The 23,346-nt window shown below is 42.7% G+C and overlaps 1 protein-coding gene across 3 annotated transcripts; it reads right to left on the bottom strand.

Annotated features, from left to right (window-relative positions):
* Window positions 1–8,478: 8,478 nt before the first annotated feature.
* man1b1a (mannosidase, alpha, class 1B, member 1a) lies at window positions 8,479–22,450 on the bottom strand. 3 transcript variants are annotated; one of them, XM_034546978.1, is made up of 15 exons: window positions 22,156–22,427; window positions 20,685–20,822; window positions 17,652–17,760; window positions 16,981–17,073; window positions 16,772–16,860; window positions 16,132–16,277; window positions 15,590–15,708; window positions 15,115–15,306; window positions 14,520–14,668; window positions 14,048–14,236; window positions 13,327–13,517; window positions 12,892–13,012; window positions 12,339–12,533; window positions 11,334–11,465; window positions 8,479–11,252 (listed from the first exon to the last, which is right to left on the bottom strand). In XM_034546978.1, exons 2-15 carry the CDS (start codon window positions 20,784–20,786, stop codon window positions 11,043–11,045), a joined length of 2,037 nt encoding a protein of 678 aa, XP_034402869.1. In that variant the 5' UTR covers window positions 20,787–20,822; window positions 22,156–22,427; the 3' UTR covers window positions 8,479–11,042. The 3 variants fall into 3 exon arrangements, with proteins under 3 accessions (XP_034402869.1, XP_034402867.1, XP_034402868.1); XM_034546976.1 differs by having other exon boundaries at window positions 16,772–17,073; window positions 22,156–22,450; XM_034546977.1 differs by lacking the exon at window positions 16,981–17,073 and having other exon boundaries at window positions 16,772–16,956.
* Window positions 22,451–23,346: the final 896 nt, after the last annotated feature.

The following is a 23,346-nucleotide window of genomic DNA, read 5'->3' as shown; positions in this document are numbered from 1 at the left end:
GCAACAAACCCGAAAGCGTGCGTGTGCGCATTATGCACGCTAATGAACAGTTTGCTCGAGCGCACTTTGCAGGAGCCCAGAAGGACACTTCTGGAAATCCTTTTCTTTGTGAACAAAGCCTGTCAATTCTTGGATGCATTGCTCTGGCCGCAGGGATACCCACGCAGATCTCTCGACATAACACCACAAACAAAATTGCAAATTTGAAAGCATATTTCCCAAACGTATCCCTTCGAACTTATAACTATGCGTGCCTTGAAGCAGTCGATGTGATATGAAGAACAATCTGTCTGAATGCTTCGAGAGGTAATATTTAACGCTGCTTCGCTGACTGTTAAGCGACAAAAACCATGTCGAGTTTGCCAATATTAAAGATGACTGTGCCTGAAGCGAAAGCAGCTAATAACGGTCCGGCTCATGACGCTGAAACAAACACAGAGGTATGTGGACACGAAGATGGCCGCTTCATGCACTCGCCTCCTACAAGGAGGTCCTTCACACTCACACACTGCAGGTGAACGGTAGCGTACACTTTCCCCAAATGATATCAATCTAACAAAAATGATCTTGGCAACCCTTCGTCTCTCCTTCCTTCCTTCCTTCCTCCCTTCCTTCACCCCCTACGCCCCCTTGCCTTTTTAATTTCTCATCTGAGAGACCACAGGGTTGCGGCTGACATTTTGGCTGATAGATCACAGCCGGGTGCCAAGGTCTCCGGCTGCTCACACGGATTCAACTGCCCGAGATCAGAGGAGTCGAACAGCATCTTACACACCGAGGTTGAGGAGAGGAAGGAAGGAGGAGAGGAACACGGTAATCGACTCCCCCTTTATACCCTATGGAGTAAAGGCCTCTGTCTCTTAATCGTGTGAATCTTGAGTTATTTTGTTTGTATTTTTATGGGGTTTGGCTTATTGGTTTTATTGTGGAACATATTATTCAAGTTAAATATTAAGGTCACTGATCCACAGCCTGTTCTGGCGTACAGCCCTTCATAGCCAAACTTAGCACTCTGGATCCTGGATGTTGGGCTTATGATCAGACGGGCAGTAGAAAACACTAGAAACACTAGAAACACTAGAAACACAGCCCAGGACAGGAGGGCTGCGCATGCGATATGAACTTCCCAGAACATCATTGATATCCATCTTTTGAGTGATTGGTGAGGTGAGGAGCCGACAGAACACTTAAAGGGCGACTTCACCCCTGCTTCCCGTCTGCCAGGCGAGGTATCGAAGAATCTGCCGTTTGACCAGCAGACTCCAGAGCAGCTTCTTCTTTCCTTCCTCGAGTCGTGCTACGACATCAAAATAGTTTGTTTTTGTTTTTCCTCGTGTTTTCCTGACTTTCAACTGGCCTGTTTAAAATGCAGGACGCCGGGTCTCAATCACAGCTGTTGGCCTGGTTCTACGGAACATTGAGAACATGATTTTTGTGTCTGTTCACCTCAATCCTTTTTCTCTCTGAGAGAAAACAGCGATAGGTCAATGTAAGGTCATCTAAGGTATGTTTTAGCTGACTGTATGTGCTTATATATTTGTTGGAATAAGAAATCACATAATTTGCAAAGATTTGCGTGGCTATGATTTGCAATCATTTACATTACTTTGTTAAACAGACCAGACCTGGGCTGCATCCCATGACGGACAGCCAGAAGATGCTCACTCGAAAGTGATCTACTACGTGTGACTATGTTGAGTGCATTCTCGTGCATAGATGACCACAGCAAATAATTGGAAAATAAAATGCACACTCTGAAACACATTGACTAGGACTTTATATTTTTTATTTCAGAAACCTAAATATACAGGATAAATGTATACAGAAAAAAACGGTTTATTAATTATTTTGCAATGTCTGACAGTTAAACAACAAATCCATGTCCCTCGTCATATTGAACATTTAACAATCATGTCTAATCAATAATACATCTAATCCACTGGCTTGTGCACGTATGATAACATATGTATACAGTACATACACCTGATACCCAAATACTGTAATGGTAAAATAAGTGAATGAAGCCAATATATATATTGTCTTTTGAACCACCACTTTTTTGATAATCATGGAGATTAGAATCAGGTAGGTTTAATGTAATTATTTATTATTTATTTATTATCTTTTTGTCAACATTTGACCTGAGATCAGACAGAGTTATTGTATAATTTAATGAATAGGAGGTTAACATAAAATATTTTTACAAATATACTTTGTAAACTGACTGATAATGATGTGAGTGATGGTGGCGAGCCTACCTGAGCCATCCATACTGGACCCTTTTTGTCATGAACTTTTCTTTTCACCCCTGAATTGACTGAACCCGAGGTCTGGGTAGTCGAGCAGGGATGAGGGTCGATGCCTTGTGGCTGGCTAAGGGCGCCTCTCTCAGCAGAAGCAGAAGGAAGGTTCTGCTGGACGGGATGGGGGTTCCCTGAGGATGACTGCAGCAGAGACACACCCACAGAGTTCCCACTGTCAGTAGTCCGGTTCTGACCGAGGTCCATTGTCTCAAAACAAGACCGTACACTGCAAACAAATTACGAATTACATGAATAAACTTCCACATTCAGATGAAGTAAGATAGATGAAGTGTTCTCTTCTACACACATCAATGCAAATTTAATAACTGAAATCTCAACATCGACTTACTAGGAGCTGAGATGGTATCTGCTGACCATCTGGTGCATGCTGGTGAATTGATGCTGGAGCACCTGACGGTGTGTGAGTCTCTTTGCAGCATCGAGCTCACGCATCCCTCTGAGGATGTCCCCAAAGAGAAGCCTGTCATTCGATTCTCAAATTTTATCAGCAGTCTTTTTACTTTTTTACTTAAAATGAAGAACCAATAACAGCGGTCAGGAATATCTTAAGTCACGTCCAGAAGTGAATGCTTCTGTTTGCTTCTGTCAGGATCTGTAGTGTTGTGTCGTGTTTCCTGTTTTATTTTGAAGTCCTTGTCTCTCGTGTCCTCTGTTTCTCTGCACTTCCTGTCCCTGTGATTGTCTGCCCTGTCCCTGATTGTTTCCTCCTGTTTCAATCACCTGCACCAGCCCTCTGTATTTAAGTCCTGTTCATGTCATTCCCCTTGGTCGGTTCGTCTGATCTAGATCATTGAAGATTTGTGTGTGAGCCTGTTTTGTTTGTTTTGAATCCTGTTGAGCAATAAAGTTGCCTTTTCCAGTGTTGACGGCGTTTGGGTCCAGTGTCCTGCAGCTGCGCACATAACAGCTTCAGAATAAGTTTTTTTTTAACGTGAATAATACAAAAACAACAACACCTACATGCAAGAGATCATACAGCGAGCTGAATTCCCCACGCCTGGTCTCCATCGACTGAATCCCAGCCTGGAGATAGAACTGTTCTGGTGTCTGAAGAGATTGTCTTATTGTTTTCAATGACATTCTGAGTGCAGTAAACATGGACAAACAGGCAGACAGACCCACACATTCTACAATATGTTAGAAATGCAACATAGAAAGAATTAACCAAACACATTCTAGGTCAAAGAGTTTCCAGGAACTGTTCGTGGAGTTGCCGTCTTGTTGGAACCAACAGCCAGTTTTGTGTCCAAGGTGAGCAGGGTGTCTGGTGTTACATCTGGTTTATTCATCAACCGTTTCTTTTTCCTTTTGCTTATTAAAGCTCTTTCAACAAAAAAGGTCATTCTCTCATAAATTGTCAGGTCCGGTTGTCTTTGTGCATCTCTGAGTTTAGCTTTTGGATCACGGTCGCACTGCAAGTCAATAAGTCCAATTTGCAACATCCTTGGGACACTGACGGCTGAGAAGGTGCCCCAGCGTGCCTTGAAGTCAACAAGACGCTGGTCAGGAGGTTTCCAACAGCAGAGGCATATTCATCCCCACTGAAGGCTGCGCCCTCTTCCACAAGAGGTCTGCAGGTTGTGAAATGGATGAGACCAGAGCCCTGGAGCTTCAGGTGAAGGATGGTCAGCTCCTGTGTTATGTCCACTAGGAACGTCCATAACCCATCTTGGATCATCAAGTTCAGAAACATCCATTCTGCCATCTTCCATGAATTCCTTCACCTGTGCTGAACTCAAAACATCTCTTCAGGACATTACCCCCCGCACATTATAAATATAAAATTGCGGTAATAGTTTACTAAAAGTTATACTTTTGGCTTATTCAAACTACTAAGAAAGCACACTTTGTTATTACTATGCTATATTACTATTATAAATATATTACCAGTATCCTAAAGGCTGAATGAACTTCCCAGATAGTAATCAAAATCACTTTATTGAATTAAAGTGTACATGTATAACTAAAACAGAACACAACAATGAACCATCAAACATTGAACCGCAAACAGGATCCATATGTAGTTTTTCTTTGGGGACGAACGAGACACCAACTCACATTTGGTCGTCGAACCCGAGAAGCTGCAGACCACGTAACCTCTTCGCAGCAGTCATCACCAATAAGCCTTTATTCACACACATCCCCTCCAGGCAGGGACTCAGACACACGGCGTGGACAGTGTGCGACATGCCACTTCGCTCAAGGCGCCGCTAACCAAGTCGAATAAATTGCAGTTAAAGTGAAGCTATTCTTAAGACTTGTTCAACCCAATTTGTTGTTTAAAAGCTAACTGACAGCTGGTGAGTTCGGTGGGGAAAATCTCTAAATTCCCTCTCGGGCAACAATTAGTACATTCTTCGTAGTCTTTTGGGAGAGAGATGCAGCTTGAGGCCTCGGGCGAACTCTCAGAACCAAACCACAGCAGTAGTTCCACACAGCATCTCTCCAGTCTGCAGCACCTGGAGACCTGAGAAACAAATCTAATTATGCACTGACGATTTCAAGAATGTTGGATTATATTTGGAGTTTAAACCATCTGGCTGTGGCAGTAAATCCCACACTGGTAACAGCGAATAACTCTAATGCACAGAGAACAAATGATTCTGTGTGGGTGGTGCGGTGCTGCTGCTGGTTGTTTAAAAAAAAAAAAATGGTTTTAGTCAAATCCTTCAATGTGTATAAAATATAATAGCCGACATATTCCACATTGATTTTTCGCCAGAGCCGTAATCCTGGAGTGCGTTTCCATGCTCATGAGGACCCTGGTCCGGATCAGGACTGTGGAATATAAGGCCTTATTCCACCCGTAGAAACCAGGATAATGTTGCATGTAAACACAATATCCAGGTTTCTAGACATCCTGTGTTGGCACAAAACAGCGACTGAGAAATGAGGTTCATAAGTAAATAATAATAACAATAATTATAAGATAAACGCTTTGGCTTCCAGGTAGTCTGATCCAGATGTATTACATTTAACAATATGTGACATTAAACGCGTGACAACCTGACAATTTTCTGACAGGAATTCCCTTTATTTAATATTCTCTGAAGCTGAGATATTAATTAATATGTGTGTATGAAGGGTCATGTCTCCACTGTACATCTATAAAAATGTCACAGGTGCTGTATGAGAGAGTGCAATAAATATGAGGAGGCTGGAAATCACCCTTGTTTCTTTGAGACCGTACTGTTGGATTCAGGGTGCAATACTGTCCCTGCCCCCCCCCCCCCCCACACCCCACCCCACCACACCCCACCCCACCCCAGCCCCCGAGCCAGCCTTGAATGGTATTATTGCTTCCTGTGTGCTTATTTGATTTTTATTCGTTGAGTACTTCAGGGACTTCACCACAAACCCACTGCGAGTAGATCTTATATATATATATATATATATATATATATATATATATATATATATATATATATATATGAATATCTATTCATGTATTAAGTTGATCATTAATGCAACATTAAAATGGATATAAATGGGCGTTCTATAGTGGAGGCCCAAACCCTCCATGTTCCTAAACAGTGGTAACTCATCAAGTGTGTGTCTGAGGACACGTCAGGCCGAGCCACGACGGATGCTTCGTCATACATCGGTCATGTTAATAAGCACATCCTTTAATTGTAATGGTGTGTCAGTTTGTTAAAAAATCTATTCATATTCTTACTGGTGCAATATGCATGAGTCATAAGTCTTCTAATGTTCCTCAACTTCCTCCTTGTACCTGCTGCAGAGTCTCCGGGGTTGAAGATGAAAAGCGTTTCCTGGTCTAACTCGTTGGGTTCAGTAGGAAGTGTGTCGACAGGTGGTTTCTGCTGCCCCCTGGTGGAGCACTGACAGACATTCAGCATGCAGCTGCAGTCGACGTCACGTGACATTAACCCGCTGCTGGACGGGCCACCGCTGGTTTCAATGAAACCTTTAATCCTCTTTAGGCTTTTCCCCAAAACATAAACAAATTAAAACAGCAATACATAAATAAAAACCAAACTAATCCAAAACATTAATTGAAAAGATTTATTCAAAAATTAGATGGTAGGACGTTTGAATTCATTGAAAACATTGCGATAAGCCACAACTTCAATTACATCAGTCATCTGTGCAGTGAACATGGATTTGACAAAAGCACCAGAAAAAGAGCCAACATGAGAAACAGCCGTGTGTCGGCTACGAAAACTGAACATATGCAGTATGTGTGTGTGTGTGTGTGTGTGTGTGTGTGTGTGTGTGTGTGTGTGTATATATATATATATATATATATATATACACACACACACACACACACACACACACACACACACACAATTATATATAATTTTTTTTACATTTTTAAAAATACTGTGTATACAAAAAGGGGAAAACAAATGTTGACCTTAATTCAAATAAATGTGTTGCGTCATCAAAATATGCAGATAAGTTATTGATCTGCAGGCCAACGCATCGTGCACTTCTCACCGTGGATGAGAAGTGATTACCGTGTCAAGATGTCTGTTATTTGAGGTTTTCTTCCGGCATGACTCAATGAATCGATTGAACAAGCAAACAGTATTGATCCACGTCTTCCTTGACACAGGGTCAGTCCTGCAGGCGGGACACTGCGCTGATGTGTCGTCATCCACGGCCATGTCGAATAGTAGAGTTGTCATTTCGCTATGGCTTGGATTCAACAGTAATCACATTATATAATGAATTATCACCACAAGTGGACGATACAGCCGATCAGCTTATATAAGAGAGCGTTGAAAGGATAGAATACTACAAAACCCGACGCCATCATTTGTTTCACAGAACCTTCAAATTCTAGACAATTGCAATACAATCTCAAGAATCAATTTGAAATGTTTAAAAAAGAAAGAAAAAAAGGGATTAGACGAGACCAAATTATTTTCAGTAGAAGCGGAGTGAACATGAATAGCTTCTGTAAGAGCTGAGCGAGTCGATACTGGTCTGATATCGGCTCTGTTCACATCTTATCGTGTTCTGACTTGACGGATTCCTCCGTGGATACAGAACTTAGTACAAGTCTCAGGTCTGTGATGCCGTTTCATTTCAAATATATAGATAGAAAACAAAAACAACAACAAACAAGCGCTCCATTGTTGTTCAAAAACTATTAAGAACACTTCAGTGAGCCACATTGTTTCACTGGGTGACACGTTCCTTCATTACCGTGAAACACACACACACACACACACACACACACACACACACACACACACACACACGCTGTTCTGTACAATACCTCCAACAACAACAACAAATCTGCTATTTCCTCCCGTTTGATACAAATTACAGTGCCCGGCAATTTATAAAAATGACCCTATGAAAATAATAAAAGGAAAACGTAAACAAACTGTATATTCTATTTTATAATTTTGGAGTAACCAATGAATGGCCGAGTGCCTCAAGCAGGTTGTATTAAAAGTCTGACTCAAGTAATTTTTTGTTGTTTTGGTCTATTCATGTTCTTTGTCGACAGTAAGTAAAAACGTTAATAATGCCTTAAAGTGTGTTTAAAGGCTTTTTGCAGATTTCATAATCTATCTTTTTACATTATATTCTTCAAACTAAATTCTAATTGGTTAGGTGTTATGGCTGATTTCCACTGAGTAACTCAGTTTGGCTTCCTCACCCACAGGGGACGAGGTGACCAGGTAACCAGGTGACCAGGGGACCAGGGGACGAGGTGACCAGGGGACGATGTGACCAGGGGACCAGGGGACGAGGTGACCAGGGGACGATGTGACCAGGGGACGAGGTGACCAGGGGACGAGGTGACCAGGGGACGATGTGACCAGGGGACCAGGGGACGAGGTGACGAGGTGACCAGGGGACCAGGGGACGATGTGACCAGGGGACGAGGTGACCAGGGGACGATGTGACGAGGTGACCAGGGGACGATGTGACCAGGGGACCAGGGGACGAGGTGACCAGGGGACGAGGTGACCAGGGGACCAGGGGACGAGGTGACCAGGGGACGAGGTGACCAGGGGACGAGGTGACGAGGTGACCAGGTAACCAGGTGACGAGGTGACCAGGTGACGAGGTGACCAGGGGACGAGGTGACCAGGGGACCAGGTGACCAGGGGACCAGGTGACCAGGGGACGAGGTGACCAGGGGACGAGGTGACGAGGGGACCAGGTGACCAGGTGACGAGGTGACCAGGTGACGAGGTGACCAGGGGACCAGGTGACCAGGGGACGAGGTGACCAGGGGACCAGGGGACCAGGTGACCAGGGGAGGTCATGGCTTTAGTTTGTAGTGGCATTTACAACAAAGCACCTGGAGCCGCTTTCAGACGTGGACTTCACTCCGTAAACATGCCGGCAGCAGAATATTTGAAAGAACCCAGAGTTGTTTTTCCTGTGAGTCAACAAACCATCTACACCAATAGCACCTCATGACATAACTCCTCCTCTGCAGGCCAAGTCTGGTTTGAATGTGGTCACAAAAACACTCAAAGTTATTAGAGATACATATTAATGCATGTACAGGAATACATCTCCCATAAAATCATCAAAGCATAAAATACTGTCTAAGGACCAATTTCAACATGTAGTACGTTGTTATTATGTTTCCTTATTACGATATTTGCAGTGTAAAAGAAAGAAATTGAATTTGGAAGGCCAGTGTAAAAAGAAGAGTAGACACAAAAACCGAGCTGCTTAAAACAGAACATTTTTAACACGATGACATGGAATATCAAAACCAGAAAAGTGAACAATAATCAGCGGACACGCCGGTTGGAAGTCAGAAACTATTTATACAAAATATTTACACCCACGTCATTTTGTCACCCACCCATCCAGAGCAAAAGTGCTTTCACTCGTAGCACTTCATAAATAAGCGGCAATGAAACAACAACAACAACAACAACAACAACAAACACATCAACAAGAACATAACCAAACCACGCAGCACAATACACAGTTCAATAGGCACAGCAGAGCATTGGCAAACATTCAATGATGTGGGTCAGTGTGTGGAGCTCATGAACAAAAGGAGATCAAACCGGTCCAACCACCACGGAAAAGAAGGAATCAGGACGATCGGACCTTTTTTTAGACTTGATTTGTCACTACATGGGAAACAAGCTCCGCCCCGACTGCTCCACATCACATGTTGACAGTGCGTCGGGGATCGAACCCTTTCAGGTGAGACAGACTTCGTTCTCGGCACAAGTCGTCTTTGGAAAAAAAAGGGAAATGAACGAGCGGCTGCACGACGTAACGACTTGGTTTATTTTGCGTCCAACTTCACAGCGAATCTACAACGGCATGAAAGCCTTTCATTAATCGCCCTCCATATCATGTTGAACAAGTGGGACCACAATCCCATGACTCAAAACCAGAATGAGACCCAAAACCCGGGGGACTAGAGTTCATATGAACACACTTGCTAACAAACGCTCCTCAATGACCAAATGTTAAATAAAAAGAACAATGTATACATTCATCAGTGAAACAAGAGGTCGTTATGTATGCAGCTCCAACTGAACATCGTTCACCACTGATTCATTAAACAGACCTCTGTATACTCTGACTGACTACTCGTGTTGTTAATGGAGGTCCGGTTGTTGTTTACTGATCTTTTCATTTCACGTGGTAGTGACAAAGGGTCTGACTGTACAATAAGATTTACCACATCTAAAAGGGTAACTGGAACCATGTTGTTGTGTCTAAGGAGAGAGAGAGAGAGAGAGAGAGAGAGCGAGAGAGAGCGAGGCTGTGTCACTAGAAGTGTCTGACAACATTATGGACAACAAACTCTGACGTCACTCTTTCCACCGTTGTCTTCCGTGCAACAAGTCGCATGACTTATTACCAATCGGAGTTCACCAGTGTTTTAGTCTGGCGTCCTCCAGGAAGACAACTTTAGTCTGCTGAACTGTTGTTTGTCTAGCCATGAACGCCTGTATACTTTACTTAAAAACTGTATTTCATTAAAAGACATTCATTAGGTGTTAGCAATACGCTGCCTTTCCTTTTCAGCAAGGCACTGGCCTCAGAAGTGAAATTGGTCTCAGGAATTTGCAGCGTAGCTGCCCGTCGCTGCTCAACACCGAGGATGCAACAAAACAGTTGAGAGACATCTCAAAAGGGGATTCAAATTACAACTTAACTTATTCAATGTCATTCTGAAACACGAGCGAGTGCACCGGCTTCGGCCAAAGTAAAGACTTTAACCAACAGTAAGCGACTCCTCCGGCCGCACCTTCAAACATCACTGAGTTAACTGAATACATCGGTGGACTCCACGACACCTGACCACGTGAGGATGATGAGGATGTTCACCTCACATAGCAAAGAGAAAGTCAGGGATGACATGACTATTGTGACCACACACACACACACACACACACACACATACAGGAACTCCCCCAGTCAGCCACGTACTAAAGGACATTTTCTTTCTTGTCTCCTGTTTGGAGCCAGCTAGTCAGAGCTGATGAACAAAAGATAAAGCTTTATACATTAGAGACCAGCTCTATCACAAAACCTTTTCCTTAGGAAAAATTAGGAAAACTGTAAAAAAGAACCCCCCCCCCATATGGAAACGTGTCAAAGTACAAGTAGACAGCCCAGGTCTGCTCAACACAGCAGTCCAGGTTGCTTAAGAGAATTGCCGGACTGAGCGGCAACAACAGTCTTCGACTCGTACAGGACTCTGTTGATCGGATCTTTGCACACATCTCCTGTACGGTGACATCACTTGGGTGGGGAGGGCCATATCGGCAGAGCGTGGGCCTCTGTGTTAAAGACATACTTGTCGAGATTGAGCAGCTCCATGTCGTCAGAGAAGAGCAGATACAGGTACTTCAGCGTCTCCCCGAGGAAGAAGCTCTCCATCTTGTCCCGGGGCCCGGGGTTCACGGGGTCGCGGACGTTGTTAATGGACGTGTAGCCGCCACCGGGGACCTGCAGAAGTGGAGGCGTTCGGTCAGGCGGTTTAAGGACACAAAATGAAATGCTAATGTTAGTGAATAATCTCATGTGTACTTTAGTGTAGTTATTGAAGCTGTTCAGTATTTCCCAGCCCCAGTCTCTGTACTTGGTGTCCTTCGTGAATCTGTACATGTAGAACAGACTTTCTACCGTTTCTGGCCTCAGCAGGTTGTGTCTGTCTGCAAGCTGGCGGATAAATGAAAAAAAACAAATGCCAATAAATATCTAAATTAATACAAAGGGAAAAAGAAGAATAGATTAGTTATTGCTAGAAGCCCCCCACCCATCTCTCTGCCATCAAATAAAACAAGTCCAGGGTAACAACCAGTCTAGGAGCAACCTTTATATCTTCTTTATGAGGACTCATTTTATTTTACTTTACGCTTCATCTTAACTCACCTTACAAAAGCACCTATAAACAAACGTGAATGTAAAACAATCTTTGTATTGAAATTACACATTCATTTCCTTATTTTCTAATCCGAGAATTAGAATGAGCTCCTAAAATGTTTCATACTTTTGATGTTTATGAAGTACAATAACATTGGATGCTTTGATAAACGTGGAGCAGTTTAAAATGAGCATTGAGGAGGGTTATGAAGGTTATGGACACAACTCCCATGACAGATTCAGACTCACTCAGCAGAGGGATCACATTTAGTTTGGCCCCTGTAGCTTCTTTCAAATGACAGAATAGGCATTTAATAGAAAGCCCCAACGTAAGACGCACACATCCATTTGAATTTACAAAGAGATTTTGTCAAATTGCTTAACACAAGGTCAGTTGCCATTTAGACCAGTTTTCTTAGTTTCAATTGCATCTTAAATATACATTTTGAAAGGAACCGTTACAGCAAGTCCCATTATATAGAGAACACACACACACACACACACACACACACACACACACACACACGCACGCACGCACTATACACGTACAGGTCCATTTACACACCAAAACAACTTCAACAATTCAAAGAGATAATTAAAAAAAAGAGAATAGACCAAAAGATATTAGGAAAAAAAAAAAAAATGCCAGCTTTCCCCTTTTAGCCTCACCTTTACAAATACATCTTGTCCATCACTGGCCTGCAGGTTAAAGTGTACGATCTCTGGGCTCAGCCCTGTCTCCATCTGTTTGTACATCTGGTGACACGTCTCCATCAACTGCACAGCCAGGTCCATGTGGTCCCCAGGGAGGCCGTTGTGGGCCCCGAGTGCCAAGGTTCCTGGCAGGAAGCACACAAGGTGGTCCTGTGGAGAGAGAGAGAAACGAGAGAGAAGAGCAATCAGGGAGGACGGGGCAGATGGGAGATAATGATGAGATGGAATTGATTGGACCGTCTGATGGACAGAAGAGCACACAAATTTGTACAGCTCCCGGTTCAACATAAGCACAAAGGCTGCTTGATCGAACAAGGCGGCCATTGTCCGTCAGTGCATTGGGTTTTGTCAGTGTGCGAATTACGTGACAACAATCAGGGGTCCTTGTGCTCTACGTGGTATTAAAAAACACAGATGGCCTGGGTAAATAATATCCAACAGTACAAAATTAGCTTTGGAGGTTTTCAGCAGCTCTGAGATTAATTGAGGAATTGAGGAGCATCCCTACCATCTTTGGGTTGAAGCGGCTGTGGGACAACTCTCCAACGAAGGTCAATTTGCTGACCCCCGTCTGTCTCACAAGGTGTTTTTTCACTCCTTCCACAGCCTGAAGGTAGTCCTCCAACAGGCTGGACAAAATAAACAGGAAATGTGACAGAAATATTAGTCAGTATAATATTAGTCAGTCTCTAGTGACTCCGTTTAGGGCTGTGCAATGACTCATTATCCCGATTCTAAAAACAAGACTTTTTTTTTTTCTGGTGTTTACTAAATCACAATATGGCAAACAGAATATACACATATTATACTTAAAGTGGTGCCATGCAGTGATTTCATGTTCTTCTCAAAATGTGTCTCGATACTGGCAATGTTCCACCTTAAAATCCAGTGTTTTCTCTCACAATCACAGAACATCAACTCAGAAATGCAAAGTTGGAATTACTCGTCTTCGGTCTTGCCTCCCTGGATCCACTGTTTGAGCAGGTACTCGTAGTAGCTGTCTGCCCTGGCACCAAGGGTGTAGACCCCTTTGTGGGTGAACTGGCCGCTGTTGGTGTTGATGAACATGGGCACCAGGCCGTCTTGTTTGCCTGGCAGCTTGTGGACCAGCTTCATTACCTCGTTCACAACCTCCTGGTGAGGTAAGAGAGACAAAGAAAAGAAAAGGGAGCTAACATTACTTTCTAGACATTAGATTATTAACCCAGCAGCCTCACTTCACATACTGCTGCTGTGTGGGCCAATACGTTTGAAAAATACTGCAATTTATCATTGGAAAATTATTAACAATTTCACACTTAGATGAAATGAGGCTCATCTAAAGCTACGTCTCACAGGGCTGGCTAAGGTTAGGACACATATTACTCAAATGTATGTCAGTTCGGGCTTAAAAGCTTCAGGGACAACCTCCGGTTTCTGGAATCACTCATAAACTGACAAGCTGATGGGTTTAAAGCCAATCCTAGCTCATGCTTGTCACTTCAATCACACAAGTGTCTGCACGCTGTTTAATGTCAGAGTTGAACTGAACTGAAACCATCTAAAATCGATATCAATTATCCAATTATTTTTCACTCCATCCCAGAGAACTGCCACATCAAAATGATTGGACACGCACACCGGAGCACGTTGGAGTGCAATTGAGGCCCTCCTGGCATCCTGACCTGGTACTGTGGGTCCTGAGTGAGGCGGCTCAGCTCTCGGAATTCCAGCTGAATGCTCGTGACCTCGGCCAGCGTGCTGTCTGACGTCCATCGAGGGGGATGGGCTGTTCCCTTTCCAATGTTAACGTCTGAAAATGGGATCTTTGAGGGAGTTTTGAAGGCAGGCATCAACCTAGACCCGAGATCTTTCTTCAAGTGGAGAGAGGAAACGGAGAAAGTAATTTTTCCCCCAAAATTCGGTCTTATAAGAGTTAGTCATCGGCTTTATTTTGAAAATGCAACCGCTTTTGAAAATGCATCCGTTAACTTGCAACTGGGCAGAGGAGACTCTGAACATCGTCAGCTCGATAATATTAGTTGACCATAAAGCTACACGAGTTGCATTCTCATAGTTGAAACGGATTTCTTGAAAAACTAATAACACAACAGAAGAAAACAGGACAGTAAGAGTGCTCGTGATGGTCGGACTCACAGCTTTCTCCAGGAAGAGTTGGTCTCCTGTCAGATGGTAGGTACTCAGCAGGCCCCCGAGGACTCGGATGGTTGTCTCAAATAGATTTACGTCCACGTTCTTGTCAAAAGAGAGCTCTTTCTTGACCCAGTCCTTTGCTTCTGCAAACTCTATGTGGAGAGAGTTGGAGTACAAGAGTTGGAAAAAGAGAGGGAGGGAAAAAAATAATTACATTTGATGAGAGTTTAACACGGTGAATCAAAGCTGTCTCGTAAGAAAGAGACAGCCCCCAACCAAGGCGTTGTCATATTCTTAAAAGAAGTTAACATGGCTGACAATGTCAGACTCAGAAGGGACATTAAAAAGAGATATTGCATTGTTCTTTCTTGTCAAAACCTGGAGCCTACATTACCCACAGTGCAACTGCTAATGTATTGGCTAATGTGGCCTCAAGACGTTTGCCTCAAGTAGAGATAAAGAGCAGGCTACATAAATCTGAACTCCACCCCGCAAAGGCTTAAAGAAACTCTATCATCAGTATTGTATTTTGTTTGGTTTTTAAGCATATCTAATGATACCCAGCCCAAAGAGAGAGTGAATGACCGACATACAATACCTTCTTTTAGGCCCAAAATCCACATGGTGTCCAAAGAATCAATGAGCGTCAAACCCAGTCCGAACCATTCCCCGAAAGACCTGGAGATGGGCTTGAGTTCATCGTGACCCCAGGCGTAGTCCTTATAGCCTTTCCAGGCATGTCTGAAGGCATCACACACGGCCTCCAGTCTGTCCACAGGTCCAATCGAAACTACAAAAACAAAGGGATGAATAAGAAATGAAAGCTCGCTCCTAAAAGTCTGCGTTTCCTCGGGGATGCTCTCTCAACAGGTCTCATTTTCAGATCATTTTTTTCAGTAGAAGGAATATTCTGTGATACTGCTGCTTTGAGCACAGCAGGGTTTCATCCTGCGTGTTAGAAATATAAAAACTGAAAAAGGGAAACAAAAGAAGAGCTGGGCTTTGAACTGCATGAACCAGTCGAGCTGGAAAATCAATAAGTAAAAAGCCAAACATTTGAATTGCGTACAGACCTTCCGGTGGCACGGTGTCAGCAGGGTCGGCTGGGGCAGGGGGAGCCGCAGCTTCTTTCTCATTGGTCGAGGGTGGTGGCTCTGTGGCCTGGTCAGCTTCGATTATTGCTCCCCTCCAGCTGCGAGACGAAAGTAAAAAGACGTCTTACAACTGCTTCTCTGATTCATGTGCTGCAACAAATGCTGCAGGATCTGGGTGCGACTGGAAAATGCTTGATTCCGTTATTCTGAGTAACATTGTGCGTAACACGCCATGTCATCATGTTGCACTTAGGGAAAAATTGCCACAAATTTTATGTAAACGTCCAATCAGTGTTGAGGGTAAATGTAGTCGAACGAAGCAATACATCCCTCAGTGTGTGCTATATTGTACAAGAAAGCCATCGTCATGACAGTGATGTAGTTGGAAGTAAGGAAGCTTGGTATTCTATTCTCTGCCTCTGGGTGAGAGCACAGCCAGGGGGGCTGTGCTCTCACAGCCGCTCAAAAACAGTATCGTATTGCCATCCAGCCCCCGCCACCCCCAACAACTAACAGATTACCTGACAATCTTCTTTTCTTTGTCCTCCTCTTCCCCTTCTTCTTCTCGCACCACCTCTTGCACTTGCTTCTCCCCACCGACTGCATCTGAAATATTGCCATCTTTCGGCAGGCTCGGCAGACCTCTCTTGTTTGGGAAAGTCTTAATCTGTGGATAAATCAAATAATAAGAGTCTAAATATGTCGTCCAAATAGAGCAAGAAGGAACTTTTACAACCATAAACTGGATTACAGTTGGAGTTGTCACATGTTCCAGACCCATAATCACAAACCTGTGGACCAGCAATAAGCACGAGAACAGAGTTCCCCATTAACAATAGTTCGTCACTAGTGTTGGATGTACCTTTTCAATCCGATACAATGAAAATTATTTAAGTGCTTTATCGACACAAAAGCAAAATGCCGACCAAAACAGTGAGCATCTCAAAATGTACACGCAACATTGAATTACCGTAAAAGAGAATACATCAAATAGTGTAACAAGTACAGAGGTTTTTAATGATGACACGTTAGGTGTGATGTCAGCGTAACGTGTCTGACTGGAATTAACATCAAGCAACAATCTTGGGCAACTTCAGCATGAATACTTCATTAATGATGTTGACTGGTGTGAAATAAATAAATACAAAACACAACTCCCACCTTAGTGGGAGGTTTGGGGAAAATGGGGACGTTTGGTCCTCTGGGCACCACCACAGCACCTGCACCCACATCTGGCTCCACCACAGCACCTGCACCCACATCTGGTTTTACGACAGCACCTGCACCCCCATCTGGCTCCACCACAGCACCGGCATCTGGATCCACAGCTGGCACCACATGAGGTCCTGCCACAGGAGGCAGAGCTTTACCTGCAGCTTGATCCAATATTGCCTGAACATCTAGAGGAAGATCCTTCACGTCTCTGTCATTCAGCTCCAGCCAGTCATCCCTGTCAGACCACCCTGAACACAGAATGGACAAGAAAATAAGCTGAGACTAAGTCCACATTATGCCAGCTAGCTAAACTATTATTATATAGCCATCAGAATGTTATTCATCTAGAAAATACATGTACAAAAAAAAGAAGAAAAGACTGTTAACAGAAAGTTGTCTTCTCAACTCCACACAACCCTTATGTATACCGAGTCTACGCAGACATACATCTATCCAGTCTGCATGTAAACACAGATGTATCTACTCTGAAGAAGGATATTCAAGAAATCTCAGTTATTTGGTGTGAAACAAATGCTCGCTAAGTGGGACCGTAAAGCCCAAACACAAGGCAATAGAAGCATTAGTGTGAATGTGGTGGGAAAATCAAATACAGGCAAGAAAAAGAAGAGTAAAAGCAAGCAGGGTTTCACAAACACAAATGAGCACAAAAACTAATCTAAACAACAAAGACAAACTATCGGAGCGTGTTGTGGCCTTGAAGCAATTCACTGAAATGCATCACCCCCACCTAACCCAACACACAGGCAATCCAGCTCATCAGCTTGTGTATGTGTGAGTTAACGTTGCGCTGGGAGGCATTGTTTACCTCTCCACTGCTCTGTGATGCTGGGATAGGAGAGCAGTCCAAATATGAGCAGCAGAGCCAGCAGGAACAGGACGAGGCTTCGCTGGAGCCGAGACAGCTGCTTCCATTTCTGTAGACAGATAAAGAAATTCAAAAAACATGAAGCTGACACGCGTCTTCACAGCTTTGGAGTCAAAGCGTCTGTCAGCAGATTCTAAAAATCCTCCCCCTCTTAAAATATCGTACATATCAGTTTATGGACCTTTGAAAATAGCAGAGTGAAAGAGGGAAAAGCCTGATGGCCTTTTCGGGTCTGGCTCACCCTGTGTAAACTCAACATCTCTCTCCACCTGATGCATTAAGCCCAGTGGCAGCTCATACATAAATGAGCATCCAAGTAACAGCTATACCTGGCAGAGCACAGGGAGGGACAGAGCCAGGGTCTCTCAGGAGAGAAGGCTAACAGGCAGAGGGGTACCACTCTCTTACCTGCTCCAATTAACACCGGTGCAACACCATGAAACTATTGAGCCATTTGTCAACAGACTTTATCTCTAGGGATGTTTTACTTTGACTTTGCTAATGGCTGCCTCACCATGACAGCATCAACATATACTGTTCAGTCCAATGCTGCATTTTTACAATCCAGGCCTTATGGTATAGTACATAAGCACAACTGTGTATCAGTCTTTCCTCTCCATGCCAAAAGGATATTTGAACAGCAATGCAGCTATTAAGTAGACATCATAAGACACAATTATTAATCTTCTCTATCTGCACTGAGCTGGAGTCAGTGAAGCTGAAATCGTCAGGGTGGCTATTGAAAGAATCACACACACACTGCCATACATAACAATGAGAGATCAAGAGCTCGTTGGAAACATTGAAAAAAACCAACGACATGTGCATAGGGGTGAAGCATGAGAGACATCCTCTCTTGCTTTGTGAGGAGACAAACGGCGAGTCAACAAGCCACTCAGAGGAACATTGCGGAGAATGGTTCTCAGGGACCATAAACAGTAATCAAATTTAAAGACCTACAGGTACTAGGGAGTGCTGCTGGGCCAGATCGACAGTTCCTCTATGAAGCCAGCTTCATAGAGGAACTGTCGGTTGATATACTGCTGGAATAAAATGTTACAGATCAGTCGATGAGCACTCTGGTTTGTCTTTGAATTCAGATAAATAAATAAATCTTTATGAGAGCTAACTGAATAGATGTGCTTATTTAATAAATAGGATGAACAAAAGAAGTAATCATGTTGAAAGGATGATTAAAGATGCCTTTTATAATAATAATACTACTGTTTTATATCAGTTTTTTGGATTTAAAAACAGATGCAAAGATCCTAAACATTATTGTGGGGGAAATTTGGAGAGGGAAGTTAAATGTAGATGAATGGTCCAACTATATTTCAAACAAAAGCAGATTTGTTGGGGAAAAAAGACGTGTCAGGCCACATATTATATAATTAAAAGGGAACACACATTGGCAGCGTATAACGGAGATCAAAACACCTCAAGCCATTGTTTTCTGTGCAAGCCCCCATCCATACCTGTTGATGTGCATCATTGCAGGTTGTTGCTTTATCGTCTATTTTTACTCTTAACATGATCATGATTTACTAAATGAAGCATCGAGCTGTATTGAAGGTAATTCCCCTTTGCACAGAACCAAAGGCTACGCCCGCAGTCTGTGTGTGTACCACAGAATTAATTAGTGAACAACTGAGGCAGTTTTATTATGAGCGTGGTTATAAGACCAGTTACAAGAATGAAAGCAAACAGTGAACAAAGCAGCAACCTCCGAGGAAGGAGCAGCAAACTAAAGTATGAGACGTGAAATGTAAAGTGCAAAACAGCAACCTGTAAAACCTGAACATCAAAACCAAAAAAGGAGACGAGTGAAATTGAAAAACAAGATTAAAGAGAATGTGCAGGGAGACAGGAGAGAGACGGTGAGATGAGTGGAATTTGTTTTATCTAATTTTAATGATCATCTGCTCAGGGGATGCTTTTATCTGAGGAGTTTGAAAGTTCAGAGTGCTCAAAAACAAAAAGAGGAATAGGAACCGAAGCAATAAATTGATTTTTCTAAAAGAAGTCATTTCTTTAAAGACACAGATGCTCCATCTAGGAGAAGTAATCAGAAGCATACACTGGCAAATAAGCAATCCATCAACTAGGACCAGGCCATGTGACAAAGTATACATCAATAGTCAGAGATTTCTTCATAGCATTTATACCAAGCGCAGAATTTCATTTAATATCACTGGTTGTATCATATTAGGCTATTATGGTAATTACTGCAAATCAATGAGATGGGGTGCTTCATGGCAATATTTGATTTACAAGATCGCTACATCAACATAAAGCATCTTGATTTCTAAGGTACATCCCCATCTGATTATATGATCAATTAATAGTTTCTACATTGACTTTTCAGAAAATGTACTGCATCACAATATGCACTATAACGATAGTAGACAAATGAAAGAAAAAAGAAACATGAAGTTGCCCCTATGAGCCTTCAGAACAGCGTCTGTGCTCCTTTTTTGATTAATTACTTAATTCATTTTTAAGATAATTAATTCTTCAAGTCTCTACTGTAGTCATGAGCTAATCATTTCATTTCATTTGATGATGGTGGTGGAGGGTGTTACTTTACATAAGACTCCAAAATCAAAAATCTCCCAACGGTGTGCAGTTGGGTTGAAAGCTGGTGACTGAATGCCAAAGCACACGACTCACCTTTCATATTCATCGAACGGTTTAGTGAACTTGTATGGAAGCGTCTGCATTTGATATGTTTTTCCACATATTTATTCAGATTTATGCGACCTCTCTCCATATAGTATCATGGTTATAATGACGGTTATCCATGTCTTCCACCACTGCCATCAACCATAACTCTGTGTATGGACCTACAGGTATGAATTGTTCACACAAGTTGAACATAAGCTCATAGTATTGCATCAGACACAGGGTTTCTGTATCAAAATGGTACATCTGCCTTGAGCCATGATCTGCACACTGCACCACGGGACCACTCACCCTCCAGCAGGACTGTCTCCGGTGTTTGCCGTTGTTGTAAGTGTGACTGTGGGAATCACTGAGTGTCAGAGAGATGAAGTCCTTTCTGGAAGGCGGATACATCCTCTGATCCAGTCAGACAAACTCCGCTCATAAAAGCTGCATTCAGAGAAGGAAATAAAACAGTTAGCTTAACCATCACTACTTCCCTAAATAATAACATATGAAACATTAACTGTGAAAGTAGGGTCCATCCTGTCAATGTGCTGAAAAAAATAGATGCATAAATCAACATACAAATCAAATGACTGTCGTCATGATCATATAGCAACATTTCCACACATTTAATGGTTCAAACTTCTGAAATGTGAGTATTTGTCACTTTGGTCTGTTTTATGTCACTGTAAATGTGTTACCTTTGAAGTGTTGGGATTTTACGGTAGTATGTCCTATAATGGGTTTAAAGGCCATGCATTTCATTATTATAAAATTGAGTATCCAATTGTATGAAGCCCACCAAAAGGAGCACACAGAGAAGGATGGGATTCCCATGTGTAATGTATCATTTGACTCATCAATTGCCGAAAAAAATGTGCAGCATAAAACCTTCACAAAGATAACCGTTTGTGTGCGAGTTACCTATAGCGCTAATGATATCTCCATTTCATCTGGCTCAACAATTAGGCCCAATCGAAATTGCAATACAGCCCACTGCAACGTTCATATTGCGGGAAATTTGTAATAGACTAAATACCAATATAAATGAAACATTGTCCAGGCCAACATCATATATATATACACTTAAGAAACCATCTTTGTTTGGCACAGATTCCCACAAATGATGTACAATAAAGCAAGGCTGACTGTTGATTGTGCATTGGGCTATTTGTAATGAAACATACACGTGTATACATATTTATGTTGTGTCATTTATTTTACTTTGCAAATTCTGCAGTTTCGACAGACTGTGGAGGTACTTAAAACGTTATGAATCAACATCCTCTTCAGCACCATGGACAGCTTACTTATGTATGCATTGCACGTGCACTTGAGTGACGTTTAGTGACTTCTACTGTCGATTGTTAGCGTGAAACAGGGCTGACACAACAACGACGCCCTTTTTAAGGGTTCACGTAACGTTAGTCTTTGCGAGACAACAGGTGAAGCAGCTTCAAAGCAATGCTAAATGGAGAATAAGTCGGACTCTCGTCTAAATTACAGCCGACAATATAATTATTTTTAATCATGTTATTATAGATAGTTGCTGTACCGTTACACGACATAACACGTTAGCATACATTAGTTAGTTAACGTTCGTCAATAACAGCCACGAGCTATTTCAGCCAAGTAAGCTAATGTACTACCTTATTTGGTGAATGTGTTATCTTAGTCCACCACTCTTCCACACGTCACTGGCATGCTGAGTAAACACGCCGACCACATCTCTAAAAAGAAGGGTCACACACTGAGCTGCCCCCCACCCCCCTCTCACCTTTGTGGCTGCTCCGTTGCGTTATTCTCCTGAAAGCTGTCGGCTAGCTACGAGAGGCTAGCTTGTTGTTGTGGGTTTTCCCGACGTGTTTCCTGAATGGAAAGTGAAACTGTCAGAAGAAGCAACATGTAACGCAATAGTCCGTCCGACTGTCACGCACGACAACCGGCTGCCACACGAGATGTCAAACAAATGAAACTGGGGGGAAACATGGCTAAAGTTAGCGAGCGAAGACAGACAGATGCGGAAAAAGATTTGACAAGCGATGACGCTGCGCGTCACGTAACGTGTGCACGCGCTGCGAGGGCGCGAGCGTTAACCCTTAACAACCCCAATTCGCCGGCTGAGATATTTTTGGTATTGCAGGTCATTTCATTTATTTCAAGCTGTTCTTAATTCAGATTGCGCTTTAAAAGCCCTTACATGGCGAGTCCCATTCGCACCCATGTACATATTAATATGACTGAAAACGATTTCTCCAGTTAAATGAGACACATCTTACGTTGTTCAGCTGACTAAAATATGCTACTCTAGGTTACACTGGCACTTAAAAACTGGAATCAATCTACTGTGTAAGAGTAATATTTGAACATTGTCTACATTTGACCAACAAATAGGACCAAATTACATAATCCTTTCCTCAACTTTTCCGATGAATTAGTTACAGGTGAGCATGAAAAAATAGGAACTACCCATGTCAATAAATACATGAACATACCAAATGAATTAATCGTCTAGGATTAATGATTATGGAAGAATTATTCCCAACCTCTGCACAGTAGAAATTATATTCTCATGGTTCCCTGACTGCATCTTATTTACTTTGGTGCTCCTCTGAATTTCCATCTATCCAGCAGGTCAATATTTGTACTTATCCTCTGGCTCTATGATGCAGTTAGTTCTTTATTATGATATTTCAACAACTATTGGATTGGTTGCTGCTGTGAAATTCCAACGTTGATAGACTATTTATGATAGAGCACCACTAAACCATCTCAGTGTCCACTCTGCTGTAGTGATCTCGTTCTAAAGACAACCTATGGAAATGGCTGAGGTTGTGCCATTAATAAAGAAAGTTCATATGAGTTAGACCTGTGCACTCCTGACCTCTTGTGGAGTACATTTGTCTCAAATTCTATTCAATTCAAATGCAGTTTGGTGGAGCATGGCTAACGTACAGTACTCAGTCAT

The sequence above is a fragment of the Cyclopterus lumpus genome, chromosome 12, assembly GCF_009769545.1.
Source record: "Cyclopterus lumpus isolate fCycLum1 chromosome 12, fCycLum1.pri, whole genome shotgun sequence".
In the NCBI taxonomy this organism is placed as follows: domain Eukaryota; kingdom Metazoa; phylum Chordata; class Actinopteri; order Perciformes; family Cyclopteridae; genus Cyclopterus; species Cyclopterus lumpus.
This window is presented reverse-complemented; position numbering and strand designations above follow the sequence as displayed.

Coding starts and splice junctions, on each gene's coding strand:
- man1b1a (XM_034546976.1), bottom strand. CDS start 20,786: ATGTATCCGCCTTCCAGAAAGGACTTCATCTCTCTGACACTCAGTGAT. Junction 14,237..14,519: donor AACTCTTCCTGGAGAAAGCT/GTGAGTCCGACC, acceptor CTCCACTTGAAG/AAAGATCTCGGGTCTAGGTT. Junction 13,518..14,047: donor CTCAGGACCCACAGTACCAG/GTCAGGATGCCA, acceptor TTACCTCACCAG/GAGGTTGTGAACGAGGTAAT.